We start from the raw sequence: 21,151 nt of genomic DNA, 5'->3' as shown, positions 1-21,151 counted from the left end.
GACCTAAGTCAGACGCTTAACCGACTGAGGCGCCCTGCTTTACATTGTCTTTAAAAGAAAAAACAAAACCAAGAGAAACCCCCAAAAAACCCGGGGGCTGGGAGCAAGGCACGTCTCTCCAGAACGGAGCCCCGAGAGAAACTTGGCCCTGAGAGGAGCTTGTAAGGGAAACGTGATGACGTGGGCGTGGGGAGCGTGTCCCTATCAAGAATATGACACAAATTCGATGAGCTGATATTTTATGAGCGGCTTCGCTGTCGCGGGGTTGAACGCTGGACGTGAATGGCATTTCTGGTCGACCAAATCGTGTTCCTGCGGACACGACACGTATCACGAGTCCGGTGGTGTTCGTGGTGGTTTGGGCGACTGCCTCACGCTCTGGTCCTGCTGACTCTTACACGGCTTCGAACAGGGATCTGCCGGTGCCCGGATGCCCGTCCGGGAACTGGTTCTTTTCCTCCCTATCGACTGCGTATGCGCCCCAGAGCCCCTTTACTTAAAGCCCAGAAGTACTTCGCAAAAAGAATCTTGCGAAGGCGGTTTTTGCTTAAGGTGTGGGTCCTCCGGTGAGAAATGTGCCTGGGGGCCATGTCCAGACGGGCCCGGATCGCACTGGGCCCTCCCCTCCCGCTGAGGCATTGGCGCCACCTTCCTGGCCACTCCCGAGGCCACCAGAGGAACAGTTTGTGCCCCCTCACCCCAGGGGACGGCAAGCAGAGGTGGGGCGTGTCTTTTATCACTGATCCCTCACTGAGGTCACCGTGACTTGAGAAGTCATCAACCCAGCTGGGATGACGGGTATGGGGCGGAGACAGATGAGGGCGAGGGCATCGGCCAGCGCGCTGAAGGACATCAAGGGCAAGAGAGGAGGGGTGACCGATGTTCACAGCCAGGGGACAGTTTGAGGACACGGAAGGCAGGTCCCTGGAACTTCCCTCCTTCCCCTCAGGTAAACAAGTGTCCTGGGTGGGGGGGAGGGGCTCTCCGGGCTCCCTCCTCCCTCACCAGGGAAGCTGGGCATGTGGCCCAGCCTACACCACCGGGAGAAACCATTTCTGACCAGTCTGCAACAATTCATTGGAGGGGAAGAAAAGGAGATTCCAAGAGAAGAGGCCAGGAAATGGTACACCGTTTTTAACAGAATTAATCCCCATAAATAAAGCTGTGGGGGCGCTCTGTCCTGGAGACGGGGTGTGGCTTGAGCAGAGGCAATGGAATAAGTGTTCATGGCATGGCATGACCTCATACGGCACTTGCATAAATGATCTGGAAAGGAGTTGACAGATACTGCCCTCGGATCTTCTGTATCACGCTCATAATCATCTGGCGGAGACAAATGGCAAAACCCATGTTTTTATGAGCAGAGAATACTAGCCAAGCTTCGAGATGGGACAGAGTGAGTAGCTGCGGGCTCTATGTTCTTCCAGAGAAGGTTCACTAGTCTTTTAGCTTGGCCGTGGGACGGGGCGCTGTTGGGGCTACGATGCTGGCCGTCACGGAGTCTTGGAGACCAACAGAAGACGCCAGGCACAGTACTGGGCTCGTCGCAGGGTGCCTGAGATACTATGGGTCATTCTGGTCCTGCTGCCTCAAGAGAAACACGGTGGGGCTGGAGGGGGTGGTCAAGACGGTGAGGGCAGGTGGCCTCTTAGGAACTTCTGAAGGGAAAAGTTGGGATGGATCAAGTCACAAAAGGTATGGAGAGAGCAAACAGGAGGCGATTCACTGGACAAGAGGGTGGGGAGTCTTAGGGACAAAGCTGGGTGTGTCCCAGCTCTGCCCTCACTGGTTGGTGCCCCGGGGCTGGCTCCTTTGCCCCTCCACACCTCGGGTGAGTGGGATAATGAAATCCACTCCGAAGGGCTTTTGCAAGACTGAGGCAACGCGCCCAGCCCGCAGGGGACCGGCTAGGAGTGAATGGGTATGAATGAGGCGGGTGTCACCGGGGGTCCAGGGCACCTGCCGCAGCTTGAGAAAGATGGCAGGTGCTGGAAACACTGCAGGAAAAACTTTCCACCTGGGGCAGATTAGAGTTCAAGAGCATCTCAGCCCCCTCCCACGCCCCCGGAAGGAGTACAAAGCTGGGGGTGCACCAAGGAGAGAAGGTTTGGAAATCAGGCCTGACAAGCAGCTCAGAGCAAAGGTTCTCAGACTCAGCTGCAGATTAGAACCCTCCCGGGGGAAGCTTTTAACATCCTGAGGCTCAAGTCCCTCCCTGCCCTGATCACTCCAGGGCCTCTTGGGGGAGGACCTGAGATATCAGAGTTCTAGAAGCTCTCCAGGTGACCCGGATGTGCTGTCCAGTTTGAGAGCCAGCGGCCCAGGGTGTCTGGGGGACGTGCGCAGTCACTTAAGGCTCTTAAAGAAGGGAAGACTCACTGTCGAGGTGCTCGGTGCCGCTCGGGTGGTGTGGCTTTGGGGACAGCTGCCTGGCACAGACATGCTCATCCGTGTAGGGACCGGGAACGCCCCCACTTCAAGACCGCAACTTCAAGCACCTCCGGCCACGTTCACGGTCGCCTCGCAGGGGATTCCTGCCGGTGACGTCGCCGCTGCCCTCCCCCCGCCCCGCCCCCCCCAGCACGGCTTCTGCGCCCTCGCGAGCACCGCCCAGGTGCCGGGCAGGGGGCGCTGTGCGGACCCACCTTGCCGGTGGACTCGGTGCCCCGCAGGATGCAGAGGTACACCACGAGCCAGGCCAGGAGGAGGCAGAGCGCCTGCTCCCACTGCACGCCCCCGCTGTCCTGGATGGACGGTGAGATGTTGAGGGTCTTCCGGTACCAGAAGTACTGCGTCGAGGACGCCTTCTCGCACTCCTCGTCGTAGCCTGTGCGGTTGCTGTTCAGCGGGCACACGGACCACGGCAGGGGATCCTTGGGGATCAGAACAAGCACACGGCCAGGTGAGGGCTGGGGCCGAAGGGCAGAGCGGGGAAGGACGGGAATGGGCCTGACGGGAAGGGTGCCTGGTCCCCAAAGGACAGGAGCATCCGAAGGCAGACAGGGACCAGGAGGACCGGTCAGGGGCACAGACGGGCTTGGGGGGAGGAGAGAGGCGGGGAGAGGGCTTCGCGCACCTTGCAACCCCACGGGAGTTTGTTGAGGATCACCTGGCTCTGCCGTGGGTCCGAGACACTGGACCAGACAGACGACGGCCAGACCGTCTACGAGAATAGAACCCACAACCTCTGCAGCAATGAGCCCACGGACTCCAGCCACAGCATCTTGCAGGGAGTGGCCTGGAGTGGGGTGGGCAGGACCTGGGCAGTGACAGCCAGTGTCCCTAACTCACGTGCTCCCCGACCCCAGACCAACCGGAGAAAGCCCAATCTGCTCCCCTCACCGCACAGATAGCCCCCCCTGCCCCAGCCCGGGCACACCGGAAGCCGTGCCTTTTTTCCCACTGACACACCTTCCCCATTCCTCTGCCTGCCCTGGGGTCTCCGCCGAAGGCAACGATGGCAAGCTCTGGATAAATTGCTTCAGTCTGTTCTCATTTGGGTGGACTTGGCTTATTTTCACACATTCCTAGCAAGTCCTGGCTTGAATGAGACTCAGGTCCTTCCCTCACTAACAGGCAGTGGGGACGTGCTTCTCCCAGGACAGACGCTGGGTTTAGAAGTCAGGCAGGGGTGAGGTTCAGCCTCCCTGCAGCCACCTTGTGTGCCTAAGACGGAGAGAACCCAGCACTGCTGTCTTCAGTGGAGCCTGAGTCAAGCTATACCTGAAGCAGTTTCCCTCCTGGACTTTGTAAATAGAGTCAGTAAGAGCCCCTTCTGCTTCAGCCAGTTTGAACTGGGTTGTCTGTCACTTAGGAACAAAAGAGCCTAGAGATGTGTGCACAATGAACAGGATAGAAGTGGGAGCTGAGGAAGGGCGGGCGGTGGATTTAATTCTGGCTCTGGGGGCAGGGGGCAGGGGTTAGGAGTCCCACCTCCACTCTGCCAAGCCCCACATCCATCACTTTTGCTTGTTTCTGGGTCCCATAAGCTCAGATGTCATTAGACAAAAGTTCTCCACTGACAGAAGCAAGTCCTGGCCCACTGGGTTCCATCGGTGTGTTTCAGGGGAAACAGACGTCACCTCATGGGCCAGGGCCACTCTACCGATGAGCAGCTGGAGCCCAGCTTTGTCCACCTGGAAAATGCTCGGGACCTGTGCAGGGGTCGGGGGTGGACCCCTGGCCTGTTGAAATTCGAGTCCGTTTCTAGCTTTGACCAGAACAGTTCTGAAGATGGTCCCCGGCAGTTCCTTCCATGGAAAGGCGGCATTTACGGCCCCTCCCCGTGAACCTGGGCTGGCCTGGGACAGAATGCAGTGACGTGACGCAGTGCCCCTTCCCAGCCCTGGCTTCCTGGGGCCTCGCAGCCCTCATTGTCACGCTCCTGGAAACCAGCTGATGTGTAAAGACCTTTGGCCATACCGCTGGGCAACAGAGACTCATGGAGAGAATGGCCACGTAGAGCCAACTGAGATGCTCGGCGGCAAACCAGCGCCATGCCCCAGGCAGGTGGGAGGGTCCCTCGTGGGCTTGGAGTCTGGTGGAGCTACCCAGCCCACAGCCCCTTGGGCCACTGGTCCGTCCACTGGACCACTGCTGAGCCAGCCTGGGCTGGCGTGGTTCCCAGCCTCGGCTACATGACTGAATCCCGGGGAGAAAGGAGGCTTTAAAAAAAAATACGGTGCCCAGGCTGCACCCCCAGTGACTCTGACTGCATCGGTCTGGGTGGGGCCCGGGCCTCGGAGGTTTGAAAGCTCCCCCAGGGGGAGGAATTTAAGCGAGTGCAAGGACTTACGAAACTGACCATTTCCCAGCAGCCAGCCTCCCCTCCTCGGAATCAGTGGGTCAGGCTCGCATTTTGTATCTGGTTTTCTAACAGCCCCCGGTGCTCCTTGTGGGCAAGGTCCTAGACAGGAGGCTGGGAAGCCTGGTAGGGGGATGGACAGGCTTCAGCCCCTGAGGCCAGGCTGCTGGCGTCCAGTCTCACAGCTACTCAGTTCCCCTCCGCTGATGCGGGGCACCCCACATCGCAGGGCTGTGGTGACGGTTCCTGGGTGATTACCTCTAAAGTGCTTGCAACTGTGCAGGGCCCTGAGCTGGCTTTGAGGGAGCGACTGCTGCTTCGGGTACTATCATTACGTGACGACGGAGGAGGGCTCCAGAGTGGGGGAACTAGAGAAGTCCACGGGGCCTGGGAAGGACAGACCGAATGGATAGTCGAGTGATTTTCAGGAGTTGCTGGTCCTTGCACTTCTGAGACTTAGGAAAACGTGTCTCATTTCTTGAGACAACCTTATTTTCACCTTGGGAAGATGGTCAAATATTCCTGATTTTGTTAGAACAGGACATGTTGCTTCTACCTTTGGAAAACTGTTTCTATAAGTATACAGAGGCATAATGCTGGCAATGCATATGGCAACTCTTCAGTTGGAGTTCCATTGTGCAGTGCACCACCCGCCCAACTGTACATGATAGCTCTGCACAGAGGAGGAGGAGTGGCCACCAGGGGGGAGAGTCAGAGGAGCTGCTGTTTCCACCCAGAAGGTAGAGGAGAGGCAGGGCTGTGGCCAGTCTTCATGGAGTCAGGGAGAAGATGGGGGCTGCAATTAAGCTCAGAGCAGAGAGCCCTTCCTGTCAGGGATGCACACGAGGCATTTCCCCATGGGGCGACCCAGGTAGGGTTGACCGGGTGGCCAGAGTGGGGCGTGGATGTAGCATCTTCCGAGTGTAGATGCCACGTTCTGATTACTGAAGTCATTCACCCGGGCATTCCTTGGGGCGCCAAAGGCTCACGGCCGTGCCCAAGTGCTCCAGAGCGTGGCCCCACAAGTTGGGGTTAATCCACAGTCCCTGGTCGGCCCTGCCTTGCTTTTGGACCCTGGGGACAGTGTCTGTCCTGCAAAGACCGGGTTCAGTGGCAAAGGGCGTGGCGTCTGCCCGGGGAGCTTCTGTCCGAGACGGAGGAGGCTGCTGGAAGGCAAGCCGGGGGCAGCGGGGAGGGGGTCCCCGAGAGTGAAAGGAAGAGCCGTGAGCACGGGCGGCAGAAGGGAAGACTCCTCTCGGCTTGGACACAAAGAGCACCTCTCAGTGAGGAGTTGGGGTTCTCGCTTCTCTACGATGTTCGGCCCCTTCCCATTTTCTGCCACGAGCATCAGCTATGGCCATAAATCAGAAATACAGGTTTAAAGTGTTCATCTTTGGGAGTAGCCCCTGCTGTGTTACGGGGGTGCCGACGGTCGTTCTAGAAGAACTTTGGTCTGCAGGGAAATGTGGGGGCTCCGCCTGGAGCCAGGAGGCTGGCAGGACAAGCCACCAGAGCTGGAAGGGGGAGGGGGAGGGGAAGGGGGCATGAGTGGGGGTGAGGGGCGTGGCAGGGGAAGTCCTCCTGCTCTTACTGGGTTGGTGGCTCTCTCCATCCACACATTCTCCCCTGGAGCATCTGGTGGTGCTTCATACTTTAGGTGGGGGGGGGTCACATCTTTCAGAACGTGACGTAAGCCAGGAACCCGCTCCCCAGAAACGCGCACACACGCGCGCGCGCACACACAATGCAGGGTCCCGTGGATGCCTGGCTCGGGAGCCCTCCGCTCACGTGGGGTGCTCAGCCTCCCCCAGCCCCCGAGGCCGCCGCCCCCCCATCCTCACCCCTGTCCCCGCCCCCCCCCCCCCCCCCCGCCTCGAGGCGTGGCCTTGCTCTCCTCTCCCCACGCCTGCTCTGGCACGGGCTCGCTCACCTGGAAGGAGTGGAGGAGGTACCAGAAGGCCCAGGCGTTGATGATATTGTAGTACATGGAGAGAAAGAAAGACGCCACCACGCTGGCGAGGCCTGGGAGGGGGCAGACGTGCGCTGAGGACTCCCGCGTCCGCCTCTCTCTCTGCCCCTCCCCGGCTCGCCCTCTGTCTCTGTTTCTCTCTCTCTCTCTCTCAAAAACACATAATAAAAAAGCATTAAAAAAGCAAACTTAGCATGAGAGGCAGGCTGTCATTGACAAGTGCCACCCTGATGCTAGACGTCACAGGTGTTCCCCCCCTTGGCTTCCCTGACGCTGAGTCACTTGTGCCAAACCCTGCTTCGCGGTGGCCGGGGACGGGGGTACGTGGAGGGGTGTCTGGAGTGGAGGGGCCTGGAGCCCACACCGGCCCCCCCCCCCCCCGTCAACCCAGAGCCACCGTGCGCATCTCCGCCCACCCCCACCCTCGGGGACATCTCGTTGGCCGTCTGAAATTGGCCGGGGCGGAAGTGTTTACACCACGGGTATCAGGGGATGCCGCAAACAGGCCTCCCCTCCCCCCCCCACCCCGAGAGCTGGCCGTTAAACATTTACCAGCGCCCCCCTGCTTGGCACACACATCTGGTATCTTTCCTATTAGGCAGCAAATGCCACCTCTGAGAAGCCCTCTGTGATTGATTACTCGGGCGGATCGTAAAACCACACACCTCCTTGTTAAAAATTAACAGCCCTTCGCGATGAGGAGGCAGTTCGGGTTCAGAGATGATGCCCGAGGCCACGGACACACTTCTTCTGCCTCCGAGACTACATGCCACGCCAAGCATACACCCTCCTTGCTCCTGAAACACCACTCTGCTTCCCTACCTACCTGGCTGGAGGCGGGAGGGCTGAGCAGAAGAGACCGTGGCCAAGGGCTGGCCAAAGTTCCTCCCGCCCACAGGCAGCCCTGGAACGTGAGGGTTGTGCAGGGCGGGTTAACTAACCATCGCCGAGAGGCGCCGGGGACGCACCAGCTCGGAGGAACTCAGGGGACACAGGAGGCACAGCGCGCCCAGCGCGCCACCCATGTGCCCCTCTGCTTCCCCGCACTGGAGACATTAACGGGCCACCCCACGGGCCCTCGGTGGTGCAACAAAGATAACACGAGCTCGTGTGCAGGTATCATACAGGCTGGCACCCGGCACGTAGTAGGTGCTCACGAGAAGGAGCCATTATTAATCATTAGCAAGGAGTAGTTAGAGCTCCCAGAGCGGTAGCTGCTGGGAGACTGAGTTGCAGCTCCTTGGCTGGGCAGCTATTCCCTTTTACAGAAGAGCCAGCTGAAGCTCACGGAAGAGAAGCAGTGTGGTATCGGCCCCCCAGAGGGTGTGCCTCCCCCCCTTCTTCACCAACCTGCGGGTAAGGGATCCAGCCCCCGTCGGCCGACATCCCGCGGCACCCCCTCCGGGGCTCTCTCTTGGGCCTTGCGCTCGCCCCTTGCTCCGGCTGCCCTGCCAGCCAACGGGCTCCCACCCACACCCCCTGCTGTCCAGGATCCAGGAGAGTGCCCACTTACCAACACCACCAAGGTAGGGGCTGATGGTCCTCCAGGCACCGATGCTGCCCTGCCGCATGCGCTGGCCCACTGCCAGCTCCAGGTACAGGAGGGGCATGCCCTCTACAACAAGCATGATGATGTAGGGCACCAGGAAACTACCTGCGGGTGTCCAGAGCCAACACCAGGCCATCACCGATGAGTTTAACTCCGGAGCCCACATGACCTCCATGCACCTCCACCCTCCCTCCCTTCCTTCCGTCTTTCCACTTGTCCATTCATCTTTCTACCTTTCCACCCACTCATCCTCCCACATCTCCACTCATCCTCCATCCTTCTGCCCTCACTCTCTTCCACCTTTTCCACAGCCCACTGTTCTTTCATTCCCCTCGCTCGTACATCACCTATCCATTTTCTTCTATTCATCCATCCACCCATCCAAGCATCCATCCATTCAGCCACACATCCAACCATCCATCCATCCAGCCACCCATCCAGCCAGCCAACCAACCATCCATCCATCCAACCATCCATCCAGCCAGCCACCCAGCCACCCATCCATCCAGCCACCCATCCATCCAACCATCCATCCATCCATCCATCCACCCACCCATTCAACCACCCACCCACCCAAGCATCCATCCATCCACCCACCCATCCATTCATTCACCCACCCACCCAAGCATCCAACCATCCACCCACCCATCCATCTATCCACCTACCCATGCACCCATTCAACTACCCACCCACCATCCAACCATCCATCCAGCTATCCAAGTATCCATCCACCCATCCACTTACCCACCCATCTATCTACCCATTTACCCATCCACCCACCCACCCACCCATCCATCCACCCATTCACCCTCCATCCAACCAACCATCCATCCATCCATCTACCCACCCACCCATCCATCCACCCACCCATTCAACCATCCACCCACCATCCAACCATCCATCCATCCATTCACCATCCAACCATCCATCCATCCATCTACCCACCCATCCACCCATCCGTCCATCCATCCATCCTTCTATCCTTTCTATCTTTCTCTTTCTCCATCCAGCTGTTCATCCATCTATCTGTGATAACATGCAGACTTGTCAGTTAAAAACTTTAAATACTTCCATCCTGAGTGGTAAACTGCCATTGTCCCAAGCCCCTTGAGTGCCTCCCTCAATGCCTCAGCTGCCCCAGCCCCTCTGCCAGAAACCCTATTCCATCTTCTGTGGTAGTAACCAATGGCAGAGGCAGGGGCTTGGTGTCTGTGTATGGGGAGACAGCGGTCCTCAACAGACAGAGCCTAGGCCACCATCTCCTTTTACAGAGCACCTCCACTGTATGTGTATCTGTTTTATACAGTGGCCCTCAGCTTAACATTTTGTTTTAATAAAGAGTACTATGGCTAATGCAAATTTAAAACCCACCGGTTCCTCGGGGCTGTCTGCAGATAAGAGCCTGTGGTGATAGTATGGAGCCAGGGGGTGTGGATGGACTATGGAAGCCCTCCCCACTGCTGGCACCTGGACAGAGGCGGGCAGCCTGCTGAGGGCTCCCCACACCCCTGCCCTGCACAGCCCTGCCCGAAGCTTCTCCTGTGAGCCCCGCCCCTCCTTCCCTGAAGTCCTGCTCATCCCTCCCCCCTGCTCCCAGCAACTTGGCAGAGAACCCGGGAAAAGGTGCCAGAGGAGAAGAGGGCAGGACTCCTGATTAAAATAAAACCCTGACATTACAGCTGCAGGGATTAAGGGCAGTTTACAGAAGGAACTGGTTCCAAAAGTGTTCAGGTAAAGAATGAAATACGTCTGCTTCTGTGAACATCGAATATTTACGAAAATGCCTCCGTCGTGCTTACGTGTTGCCCCAGAGCCTGCTTTCCTCCCCCGACCACAACACGACCATTTGTGTCACCCTCGTGTAGCTGTACGTCATCCCACTTGAAAAACACACCCAGATTCATTTCATTGGTCCTCGGACACTGGGCTGTAGCTAGGTCCCTGCTATCATGTAAAAAAAATTTGTTTTAAATGTTTTTATTTATTTTTGAAGGAGAGAAAGACAGAGCATGAGCGGGGAAAGACCAGAGAGAGAGGGAGACACAGAATCCGAAGCAGGCTCCAGGCTCCGAGCTGTCAGCACAGAGCCCGATGCGGGGCTTGAACTCATGAACCGTGAGATCATGACCTGAGCTGAAATCGGTCGCTTAACCGACTGAGCCACCCAGGTGCCCTGGGTCCCTGCCATCCTCAACAGAGCAGTGGGACCAAGCTTCGTCCACGTGTTCGGTTCTCTCCTCGGGACAGAGATCCCAGAAGGAGAGTGGCTGGCACCAGGGCCACGCAGAGTCAGCTCCCACCGTGGAGAGAAAGCCACGGCCGTGCGCGTGGGACCACCGGGCCTCACATTCCTGGCCTCGTCCTCCCTGCTCACACGGGGGCCTACGACAAACGCTACCCTCTCACTTCTGGACTCTGTTCTGATGACTGCCAGGCCCCGCCCCCTACCTGCCCCAGGGAAACGTGTTTGGACGTCTTACCAGGTGCCTCTCAGCAGCAGAGAGTCCAAGAGGCTGGCTGCTCTTGGACTGGAAGGGGGCTGCCACCTACAAACCCAGCAACATTCAAACCCTCAGTGGTTCTAAGAAAAAGCTCATTTTCCCCCAAGGCGTTAAACAGTAACCACAGGAGGCCTGGCAAGGTCTTTGACAGGGCCGGGCTGATGGCCCAGTGCCCACGGGAAGCTGGAAATCCAAGGCCCGTGCCCAGGTGGTAGCATGGGGGCTCTTGAGGCCTGCCCGTCGGTCATTTCCATTATCCGTCCTCCGAGTATCCAAACGCACGATCCCAGCGAATTTGCTCCACCACTATTTTCTTAACGAGTGATGTCAGAACAACTGAACGCCCACACGCAGAAAAAAACGAATCTCCACCCCCATCTCCCATTTTATACCTCCTCCCCCAAATCTCAAAATGGATCACAGACCTATGGGCACAGCTCAAAACTATAAAGCTTCTAGAAGATAGCCCAGGAGAACATCCCTGTGACCGTAAGGCGAGGCAAAGATCTCTTGGATACCACGTCGAAAGCACTGTCTGTGAAAGAAAGGTATTGATGAGTTAGATCTCATTTGAAAACTGTGTTCCGTGAAAGGCACGGTTAAGAAAGTGAAAAAGGCAAGCTAAGAGGCTGGGGGGGGACTTCTGCAAAACACGTGTCTGGAAAAGACTTGGTGCCTAGAATTTATAAAGGACTCTCAAAACTCAACAATGATGAAAAAGAAAAAAAGAAACCCGTTCAAAAAAGGTACAAAAAAATACACGCATGGCAAATTAGCCCGCGAAAAGATGCTCAACACCAGCTTGTGTTCTGAAAACGAGCAAATGTCAACCAAATGAGACGCCACCACGTACCTCTTGGGATGAAACGGCTAAAGTAAGAAAGGCTGAAAGCACAAAGTGCTGGCGAGGCCCCGGGGCGAACCCACCCGCGCGTCGCTAGTGGAATGCAAAATGGTGTAGACACTCTGGGAAGCGGTTTGGCAGTTTCTTGTGAGGCTAAGCACTCACTCACCGACCCTACAGCTCAGCGAGTTGACTCCAGCGTGTTTATTCTAGAAAAATGACAACGTACGCTCACACAAAAACCTGTATGTGAATGTTCACAGCAGCTCCCTTCAGAGTTGTCGGAAACCGGAAACAACTTCATTGGCATCCAGCGGGTCAGCGGATAAGTAAATTCTGGGACATCCACACGATGAAATACTACTCAGCCAGTACAAAGGAACAGACTACTAATTCCCGCAACAACATCAGAGACTCTGAGAAGCATGATGCCGAGTTAAAGACGCCAGATTCAAAAGGCTACAGACGGGGGCGCCTGGGTGGCTCAGTCGGTTAAGCGGCCGACCTCGGCTCGGGTCATGATCTCACGGTCCGTGAGTTCGAGCCCCGCGTCGGGCTCTGTGCTGACAGCTCGGAGCCTGGAGCCTGTTTCGGATTCTGTGTCTCCCTCTCTCTGACCCTCCCCCATTCATGCTCTGTCTCTGTCTCAAAAATGAATAAATGTTAAAAAAAGAAAAAAAGGCTACAGGCTGTACGACTCCATTTATGTGACATTCTGGAAAAGGCAAGCCTGGGGGGACAGAAAACAGACCTGTGGCTGCGGGCCGTTGGGAATGGGAGGGCTGACAGTAAGGGGTGTTACTTGGTGGTGGGAATACAACCATACATTCATCAAAATTCATAAAACTACACCAACAAAAGTATTTTTCCGCACGTAACTATATCTCGCTAAGAGAAAAATCAGTTTTGTGATCAGTTGGAAAACGAGCCCACTAACCAACCCTCTTCCCACTGGAGTGCTCCCCATGCTCCTTTGATGTAAGACCTCTGAGGGGCACCTGGGTGGCTCAGTCGGTTAAGCGTCCGACTCTTGATCTCAGGGTTGTGAGTTCAAGCCCTGTGTTGGGCTCTGCACTGGGTGTGAAGCTTACTAAATTAGATTAAATTAGATTAAATTAAATTAAATTAAATTAAATTAAATTTTATAAAATACAACCTCTGACACTGCCTTAGCATGAGGAGACCCTATCATCAGGGAGAGGCAGACAAAGGCCTTCACTCCCGTGTGTCTGGATGGGGCACGTTGTGAGAGATTCAATATGGCCGCACATTCCCTGAAGCTGCTCCTGTGAACGGATTCCTGTCTCCCCCGCCCGTGAATCTGGGCTGCTCTTGGGACCAGCTCTGTCCAACAGGATGTGGGGGAAAAGACACCATGGTGGTTCCAGAGCCTGGGCCTCAGGACGCCCTACAGCCTCACCACCACCTCTTGGAGTGCGTGCCCTGAGGCTGACACGTTTGGAAGCCGGTCCAGGGGACCCGGGGATGAAAAGCCCCACTGGAGGGGAACCGAGGGCCCATCCAACTCAGCACCAAGCGCGCGTGTGAGGGCTTTCCAGCCGCCAGTGGATGCCACCATGAGAGCCAGGCCCGATGAAGCCGGCAGAGAACTTCCCAGGCACCCACAGAACTGTGAGAAAGACTTTACTGTTTCAGCCACTACTCCCCCCCACCCCTATTGGAATTTGACCAACAACCCCACCCCTGCCCTCCCTCCGGTCTCACCATCACGCATGGCATCTAAGGTCACATCTCGTCTGTCAGCTTCGACAGGACGGCCTCCCAGGCTCTCTTTGTCTCTCATGACCTTGACCTGTTGGACGGTACTAGCCAGTTATTCTGTGGAACATCCCTCACTTTGGGTTTTGGCAGGAACCCTGAAGCGATCTGGGTCTTTGTCCAGAGGCACGTGATGCTGCTTCGCCCCATTCCCGGCCAGGTTAACTTTGCTCACTTGGCCAAGGTGGGGTCTGCCAGGTATCTCTGGGGAAAGTTCCTGTGTGCCCCTTAGAAACGATTCCGTGTCTTGCCGGGAGATATTCTGAGATGAGGTAACCATCCTATTGCCCACCAGACCTGTGCCCTCTAGATTTCGCTGGAATCTTGCTGGGAACAACAGTCTCCATGTTGGTTGCTGCTCGGCGACTTTCTAATCCCATCCTTCCTTCTAAGTCCTTAAGTTCTAGGGTGGCCTGTTGAGCCGAGATGGGTCACGACAAGCGGGTGGCCCGGCCCCGTGTGCGTCTGCATTACTCTGGGTGAGGTGGATGTTTAGTTACTGAGGACACTTATATTCCGAGGATGTAGAGACAGTTCTGAGCCTGGAGAACTCTTGCTCGCGGCCAACTCCCCAGCAGCCGCCATGATGTCTCGGCCGCAGTCCTCTTGGTGGTTTTCTCGCGTCCGCTCTACAGCTGCCCGCGACAGCTTATTGTCAGAGAAGCCCCCTGCCCTCCCACTTGGGCAAACCGTCTTTGGCTTCTCCTCACACCTAGAATAACACCCGCACTCCCGCCCCTGGCCTCTGCGGCACAGGGCTGGTGGCCTCCCTCACGCCGCTGCAGCCACGGGGCCCTTCCTGTGGGGCCGGCCTCTGCACGCTCGCCCTGGCTGTTCCCTCAGCCTGGACCGCTTTCTCCCTTCTCTCATTTCTCTGCCGAACCTGCCTTCCTCAGAGGGGCCTTCTCGGTCTGCCTCAGTGACAACAGTCCCCACGCCAGAGTGAGCCTTCAACCCCTCACCCCGCTGGACCTTCCTTCTGAGCAGTTACCCACGTGAAATTCTGCTGTGACTTTGACAGTCTGGTTGGTGTCTGTCTCCCCTTAGCACGGATGTTCTTGCTCCCTGGTCTGTGCAGAACAGAGCGAGCGGCGCTGGGCAGAGAGCAGGGCCCCGGGAATATTTGTTGGAGGCAGGACAGAATCCTTCAGGCCTCACCAGACCTTCCACGCACATCACTTCCTCCAGAAACCTTTGCAGGTCACCCAAAGGTAAGTGGGGTGCCCCCCTCACAGTCCCTGCTCACTGTCTACTGCTCTCTCCACCCCGACTTCCCTAAATAGCTTCCAAGTACAGAGACGGGGTCTGCCTGGCTCACAGTTGAATCTCCAGCCCCTAATAGGGCCAGATAGGGAGTAGGTGGTCAGTAAGTGTTTGCTGAGTGACTGCTTGATGGTAAGTGGCTCTCTGATGGTGGTTCTACTTGGGTGGGCAATATGGGAAGCTATTACCAGAGAGAGTTGACAGGCCTGGTACAGCTCATCACGTTGCTAAAATTTCATCCAAGATTCCTCTGAACTCTCGCTTTATTTTGTGGCTGTATTAATATAGACCTTGGGCAAGTGTATATTGGCCTGCACCTCCCTCAGAAAGGCTGAGCCTTCAGAAGGAAGCCTTTGCACCTACGATAATACACCGTAGATCAAAATACAAGGGCCACTCTAAGGCATCAGAGCAATTGTCTTCCTCTGAAATTGATTTGCCATGAGAAACAGAAGAAATGTGTTAGCAAATTTCTAGTACCTTCTCTTAGGAGAGCCAAGAGGACCCCGTGTTTATGGAACAGCATTGGACGATGATGAAGGATAATCTAAGAAGAAGAAGAAATGTCTGAAGATGAAAAACATACGGCAGGTGAATTTAAAGCCAATGGAGGCAATAAGCAAAAACAAACAAAAAACAAGCAAAAACAAAACAAAAAAACCCAACAAACAACAACAACAAAAAACCCCACAACCTTTAGAAATTACCCTGTAGCTCAAGGAGAAAGGAGAAAGTGGAAAGGACAGGCGATGAGGCACGGATGGCAAGCCCAAGCACTTCCTGTGTCTCTAGGGAGAACCAAGCAGGACAGAAGGCTGCCAAGGCAGCATCCGGAACAGTAACAAATTCTACCAGACGCTTCCCTGGCTGCGTTCCTGAAAGGCCCCACTAGTCCCAGGTTAAAAAAAAAAAAAAATTAAGTTTTGTGAGCTCTCGTGTCCTATGCACCAGGGGGCAGAAACGGTGGGCTGTCTGGAGGTTTGGAGACACAGGTCTGAGTGTTCCAGCCTGGAAGATTCGCCCCACGGAACACGACGGTCGTTCAGCCCCACCTTCAGCTGAGAAGTTAGACCTGACAGAGTGGCCAACTGCGGGAAGTTTATGCCCATCTCCCAGAATCCGAGGGAAAATCGGGCAGGGGGAGGAAAGAGGCACCCTGAGAAGAGAAGGGCACCCCGGGGGACAGAGCAGCCCTTTCTAGCAAGGTGGACGCCTGTCCCTCTCGCCAGGGAAGCCCACCCCCCTGAGGTGGGGGTTTCACCGCGTCGGGCAGCCCCAGCGGCCATTCACAAGGACAAGTTGGCTGATATCTACAAAAAGTACTTACTTCCCAGAGAGACCTCTGGTGCACCCTCCGGGGGGTCAAGAGCAGGCTCAAGACATTTGTAACCAGCAGAGGACATGGGGGAGGGTCTCTAGCTGGCCCTCTCCCCCTTCGTGCTAGGAGCCATACGGTCCCGAGGCACCACTGATGCAAATGTATTTCCCACCTACACATACAGCTTGCAAGTTGTGCGAGATGAAGTTCCACACTGGAGAATGGGTACATAAGCTGTTCCGTATGTCCACGGACCCGCACGGAGCCGTTTTAAGTTCATAGCTTCAAAGAGTATCGAACGGTTTTGGAAATGATGGTCAGAGGTGAAGTAAGAAATAGCAAGACACTAAATTACATACAAAACATGCTCTTAATTTTTTTTTAAGAAAAAAAAGTGTAACGGCATGACCTTGGGTCCTGGAATTGGGGACGGTTTTGTATTTTCTTTCTTTGTATATTTCTCTAATTTTCCAAATGTTCTACCATGAACACGTATCACATTTCGGACCCCCCCCCCCCAACACACACACATGCGCGTATGTCCTTCTAGAACACGTTGCTGCTTATTTTTCTAATTATCACAGCCAGCGCCGTATCTGTTAGCTGCTCCCAAGAGGCTCACGACAAAGAGAAAATCCTCTCTCTGTATGACATTTATGTCCGCGAATCTCGCTCTGGCCTTTGAGACCAACAAAGACCCAAACAATCAGATGCAGCCACTTTCAGGGGAAGGTTTGCTCGGACGCATGCTCTCTTCCTACTTACACACCTTGGTCTCTACCAAACCACACGAGGACTTTTTAACCTGATTTTTTTTTTTTTTTCTTCTTGGGGTGTGTACGTGTTCAGTTTAAGGGGCACGGATCACACATCCCCAGGGGAGGCTGAAGCTGCTGGCGTGGGGACCACACTTTGAGGAGCGCTGTCCTATCCTCTGCGCCCCTCCACCCCAAGGCCTTCTCCTCCTCCTCATTGACCCCTTCCATCTTGGCTTTCCCCCAAAAGTTTGTTATTTGGAGTCAACGCTGGTCAACTTTTGGGAAACGGAGAAGGAAGACACAAGTAAGAAAAATGAAAAGTACCCACCCCCCCGCCCCCGCCCTTACCCTGCCTGATGCCTTGGTCTAAAACTTGCTCGTCTGCCCCCACCCCTCCTTGCCCACCCCCTGTGCCAGCATGGCCCCGGCCCCTGGCCCCGTCTCTGTAAACTATGGCTCTGAGGGTACCGCTCCCCACCTGAGATCCTGGTTCTGCTCCCCAAGGGAAGTTCTAACTTCCCAGTGAAGCTATTGAGGGTTCTTTGGTTTGGGTTCATGCTGGAACCTTCCTCGCCTTCCTCCTCTCCCCTCCCGCCTTTGCCCCGGTGCCCACCCCATACGTCCGGGCCACGTAGAGTTTCCAGCCATTCCCCTCGGATGCATACCCTTCTGTGTCTTTGGCACACGGGGGTTTCTTCTGCCTGGAAGGTTTTTGTCCCTAAATCTACCTGATGAGCTCGGACTCCTCTGTCAAGGCCTAGATGAAATGCCACCACGGCCGGGAGCCTTCCTGGGTTCTCTCGGGCAGTGAGTCCTTCCTCGAGTCATTTCAGTGAAGCCTCCCAAAGAACCGTCCGCGGAAGCTCTTGCTGCCCCCCGTGTGGAAGGGCCATTTCCGTGGTGCCGCCCCCTTAAGGGCGATGACCACCTTTGTCCCTGGCTTGCAGCAGATACTCAATACTTGTTGAATGACTGAAATTAATTCCTAGGATGTTTATATCGCTGAGCGTGTACTTCTCTATTCTCCTTCCTGTTTGGAACAGGATAGATGACAGTGGTTCTCATCCCCGTGCACAGTAGGATCCCCTGGGGAGCTTTAAAACTAATGTTCAGGCCACACATGAGACCGGCTCAATCAGGATCTGGGGAGGGACAGACGTCGGCGTGTTTCACAGCTCCCGGGTGATGCTAACGTGTAGACGGGCTTGAGGCTTCTCCATGGGCAGGTGGACACTGTATCTTGGCTGTTCCTCCCCACCGTGGGGGACGGGGGTGAGCCGTGTCTGAGCCCACGGTGCTGTGCACGGTAAGACATGGCTTTAGAGTCCCTTTTAACTGAGGGAGGAGGAGGTCTCCTGGAGAGGATGAGGAGTACAGGGTACGCCCAGCAGAGGGAGGGCAGCAGACATTTGGGGGGAGGGCAGAGGCGCAGAGGGGGTTGGCCTGACAGCCACCTATGGCCCCTAGGGCTTCCCCTGGGGACACTGCAGACAGCAGGTGCTGGGCCAGGCCCCCTCTGTGGTTGAGCGTCACAGCAGACCGTGCGGGAAAGTAAAGTGCCCTGAGTCACGGCGAGTCTGGGCCTGGGACTCCCATCTACCGCAGTCACTCCTGGCCTGCTCGGATCAGAAGATGAGACCCCGACGTGCGGGGCCTAGAGAGAGCCCTGGCTCGGACGCAGGAGTGGCCTGAGCCCTAGCTACACCTTCAGGAGCCCCCTTTGCTTCTCTGGACTTGTCCCCCACCTCTAAGTGGGGGTGACAGCACCGACCGCCGGAAACGCTTCGCATGCTGCTGTCTCCCGGGGCACCGAGTCCCGAAACCCCAGCCCGGGCACCAGACGTGGCTCCTCAAGGGACTCGCTGACCACACTGCCTCACTGCCAGAACCCAGCCTCAGGAGCCTACCTTGGAACCTTCATGTGTTCGACAGACGACAAAGCCCTGAAACTCAGCTTCCCGCCCCACGCGGGCACCCACATGCTCGCACATACGTGTGGCTCGGTCCCAGACCGGGCGCTGGCCTGGAGGGCTGCGGCTGCAGGGGCACGCGGGGCCGCTGGGGCCAGCTCACGCCCGAGAGCCAGCTGCCCACATCTCTGCCACCGCCACCGGCTGGGACCTTACGTGGGGACATCACAGTGTGAAATCGGCCCTGGAGGGAGCGTTTGCACTGCGATTATCATCAAATGCTACACTTGAGGTCTTACTTCCTCCCCTCCCCTCCCCCCCCACCCCATCCCCGGCAGCTGATCAACATTTCCCAGCACCCCACTACCTGGCTCCCAGCAGCTGGTGGCCCTGGGGGGCACAGGAGCAACCCTGACCTTCGTCCAAGTTGTGCTCCGTGGCCCCGCAGCATCCGTACCCCTTAGGCGCTGGTTAGAAAGGCAGATTCCGTCCCTGCCTCACCGCAGGTCTGAGTCAGGGTCTCAGGGGGCAGGGGCCACAGACCTGCAGTTTATGGGGCTCCCCAGGGAGGCTACAGTTGAAGACGTACAGCTCTAAGGACCCGAGAGGAGGGAAGGGAGGTGCGGGGGGGCTTCGGGGGGACGTGGGACATCCAGTCTGGGTGTCATCCAACCACAACACAGGCAGGTGTCCTCCGATTTCTTCCTCTTCACGGTTCAAATATAATAGAAGACTTAGGGGAAAACCGTCCACGTTGCCACCAGCCACACCACTGTTCTCAGGCGTCCCCGTTTCTTCCGCGACTCGAGCGCCTTTACGTACAAATCAGGCACTGGGGTATCTAGTTTCCCCACGGGTGTGCGCATCGCCTTCGTGTCCCGGCTCCGTTCTGGAACCACAGGGTCTCCCACCCTGACACAGTCGCCGAGGCCAGGGGACTCGCTCAAGGTGGGGTTTTGTGCTGTCTTTTACGTCTGCCAAGCGCCGGGGCGCTGAACGGCGGGGGTTGGTACCCGGAATGTAATCTTCCGAATTAACATTCCTCATGCTGGGCCTGGCTCGGAAGGGCAGGACGGGAACAAGCCTCCGGGTCACAGGCACAGCCCCGTGGAAGGGCGCACGGACCCCTAATCCGTTTTATTCTGGGAAGTATTTCGGCACAGCCTGGCTCTGTAGTTTATAAACAAGCTCTTTGTTGGCGGGAGGTGGTGGGTCATTTAGAAGGTTAGACGCTCCTCTGGAGCCTCTCATGACGTGCTTGGCTTCCCTTTTAGCTTTAGGGAAGACAGTGGGTCTGCAAACGGCCTGGATTTGGGGCCACACATGTCACCTATCAGCAGGTGACACTGCCGGGCAGGGCAAGGCTTGGGGAAAACCACCGGCAACCCCACCTCGCGTCTCCTGCGCTTTTCCTAACAGAGCTTGCTCATCCGTCCAACAAATACTCACCGGCGCCTCTTCTGACCCGGCTGCTTCACAGCGTGGGGCTGGGGGGAGACCGGGAAAGGGGGCTCCAGGCTAACGGCGGCTTCCCAGGGGGAGGAAATAACCTCGTGCAAAGTGTAGAGGCAGGGAATACCCATTCTCTGGACAGAGAAGTGGTCCAGAACAGTTGGCGGGACTACAAGATGAACGGATAGCAGACGATGGGGTGGAAATAGGGGCCGGTGTCGGGTGACGAAGTCCTAACTGTGCCTGGATAAGCTGTTTCGTCTTTTATTCTGTAGACACTTATGCTTAAGGGGGTGCCACCGGCCCAGCCTGTACCTGCCCACCTCGGACGCCTCCAGCCGGCCACCCACCCGTCCTCTCCTCCGTGCCCGCCCATCCATCAGCCAGCATTTATCCATCCACCCATCCAGCCCAAGTATACACTATGTACCACACCCAGGATTTCTTCTTCCCCCTTTTTTTTTTTAATTTATTCATTTATTTTGAAAGAAAGAGAGAGCGAGCGAGAGAGGGGCAGAGAGGGAGAGGGACACGCAGAGAATCCCAAGTAGGCTCTGCTCTGCACTGTCAGCACAGAGCCCGACACGGGGCTCGAACCCATGAGCCGTGAGATCATGACCTGAGCCGAAATCAAGAGTCAGAGGCTCAACCGACTGAGCCACCCAGGCGCCCCCAGGGTTTCTTCTTCTCTCCTTTTCTGGGTCCTGGAGGGCTTGAGGTGTCCTCAGCAACTCCCTCCATATATTCTGTTCCAGAACGACTCCAGCCTACCTGTGTCACCTGCAGACGATTCAGGGGACGGTGTTGTTATTAACAAGGAATTAAACAGTCATGTGACAGCAAGGCTCACCTGGACCGATAGCTGGAAAACACGCAGCCAGGCAAGAGGTATCATGGCTGGGTGTGCCGAGCACAGCAGGACGAGGAAACCTCATGCAGACAATTCTTTGAAAAGTCAGTTATGAAGCTGTTACAACATATGGCAACACAGGCCCTTCGAAGAA

At 56.3% G+C, this 21,151-nt stretch overlaps 1 protein-coding gene across 3 annotated transcripts in view; it reads right to left on the bottom strand.

The window, feature by feature from the left end:
• The window catches only part of SLC6A20 (solute carrier family 6 member 20), a 36,966-nt gene that overhangs the window by 13,493 nt on the left and 2,322 nt on the right, over nucleotides 1-21,151 (bottom strand). Inside the window, exons 2-4 of one of the 3 annotated variants that reach the window (XM_027038519.2) lie at nucleotides 8,287-8,427; nucleotides 6,735-6,826; nucleotides 2,646-2,873 (exon numbers count right to left, since the gene is read on the bottom strand). In XM_027038519.2, coding sequence (XP_026894320.1) covers nucleotides 2,646-2,873; nucleotides 6,735-6,826; nucleotides 8,287-8,427 — 461 coding nt within the window. Of the gene's footprint in view, nucleotides 1-2,645; nucleotides 2,874-4,804; nucleotides 6,298-6,395; nucleotides 6,432-6,734; nucleotides 6,827-8,286; nucleotides 8,428-21,151 lie in introns of those variants that run through there. The other 2 variants (XM_053219538.1, XM_053219539.1) reach the window with 2 other exon arrangements.

Source organism: Acinonyx jubatus, chromosome A2 (genome assembly GCF_027475565.1).
Source record: "Acinonyx jubatus isolate Ajub_Pintada_27869175 chromosome A2, VMU_Ajub_asm_v1.0, whole genome shotgun sequence".
In the NCBI taxonomy this organism is placed as follows: domain Eukaryota; kingdom Metazoa; phylum Chordata; class Mammalia; order Carnivora; family Felidae; genus Acinonyx; species Acinonyx jubatus.
The sequence above is the reverse complement of the archived record's forward strand: the minus strand, read 5'-3'. Positions and strand labels throughout refer to the sequence as shown.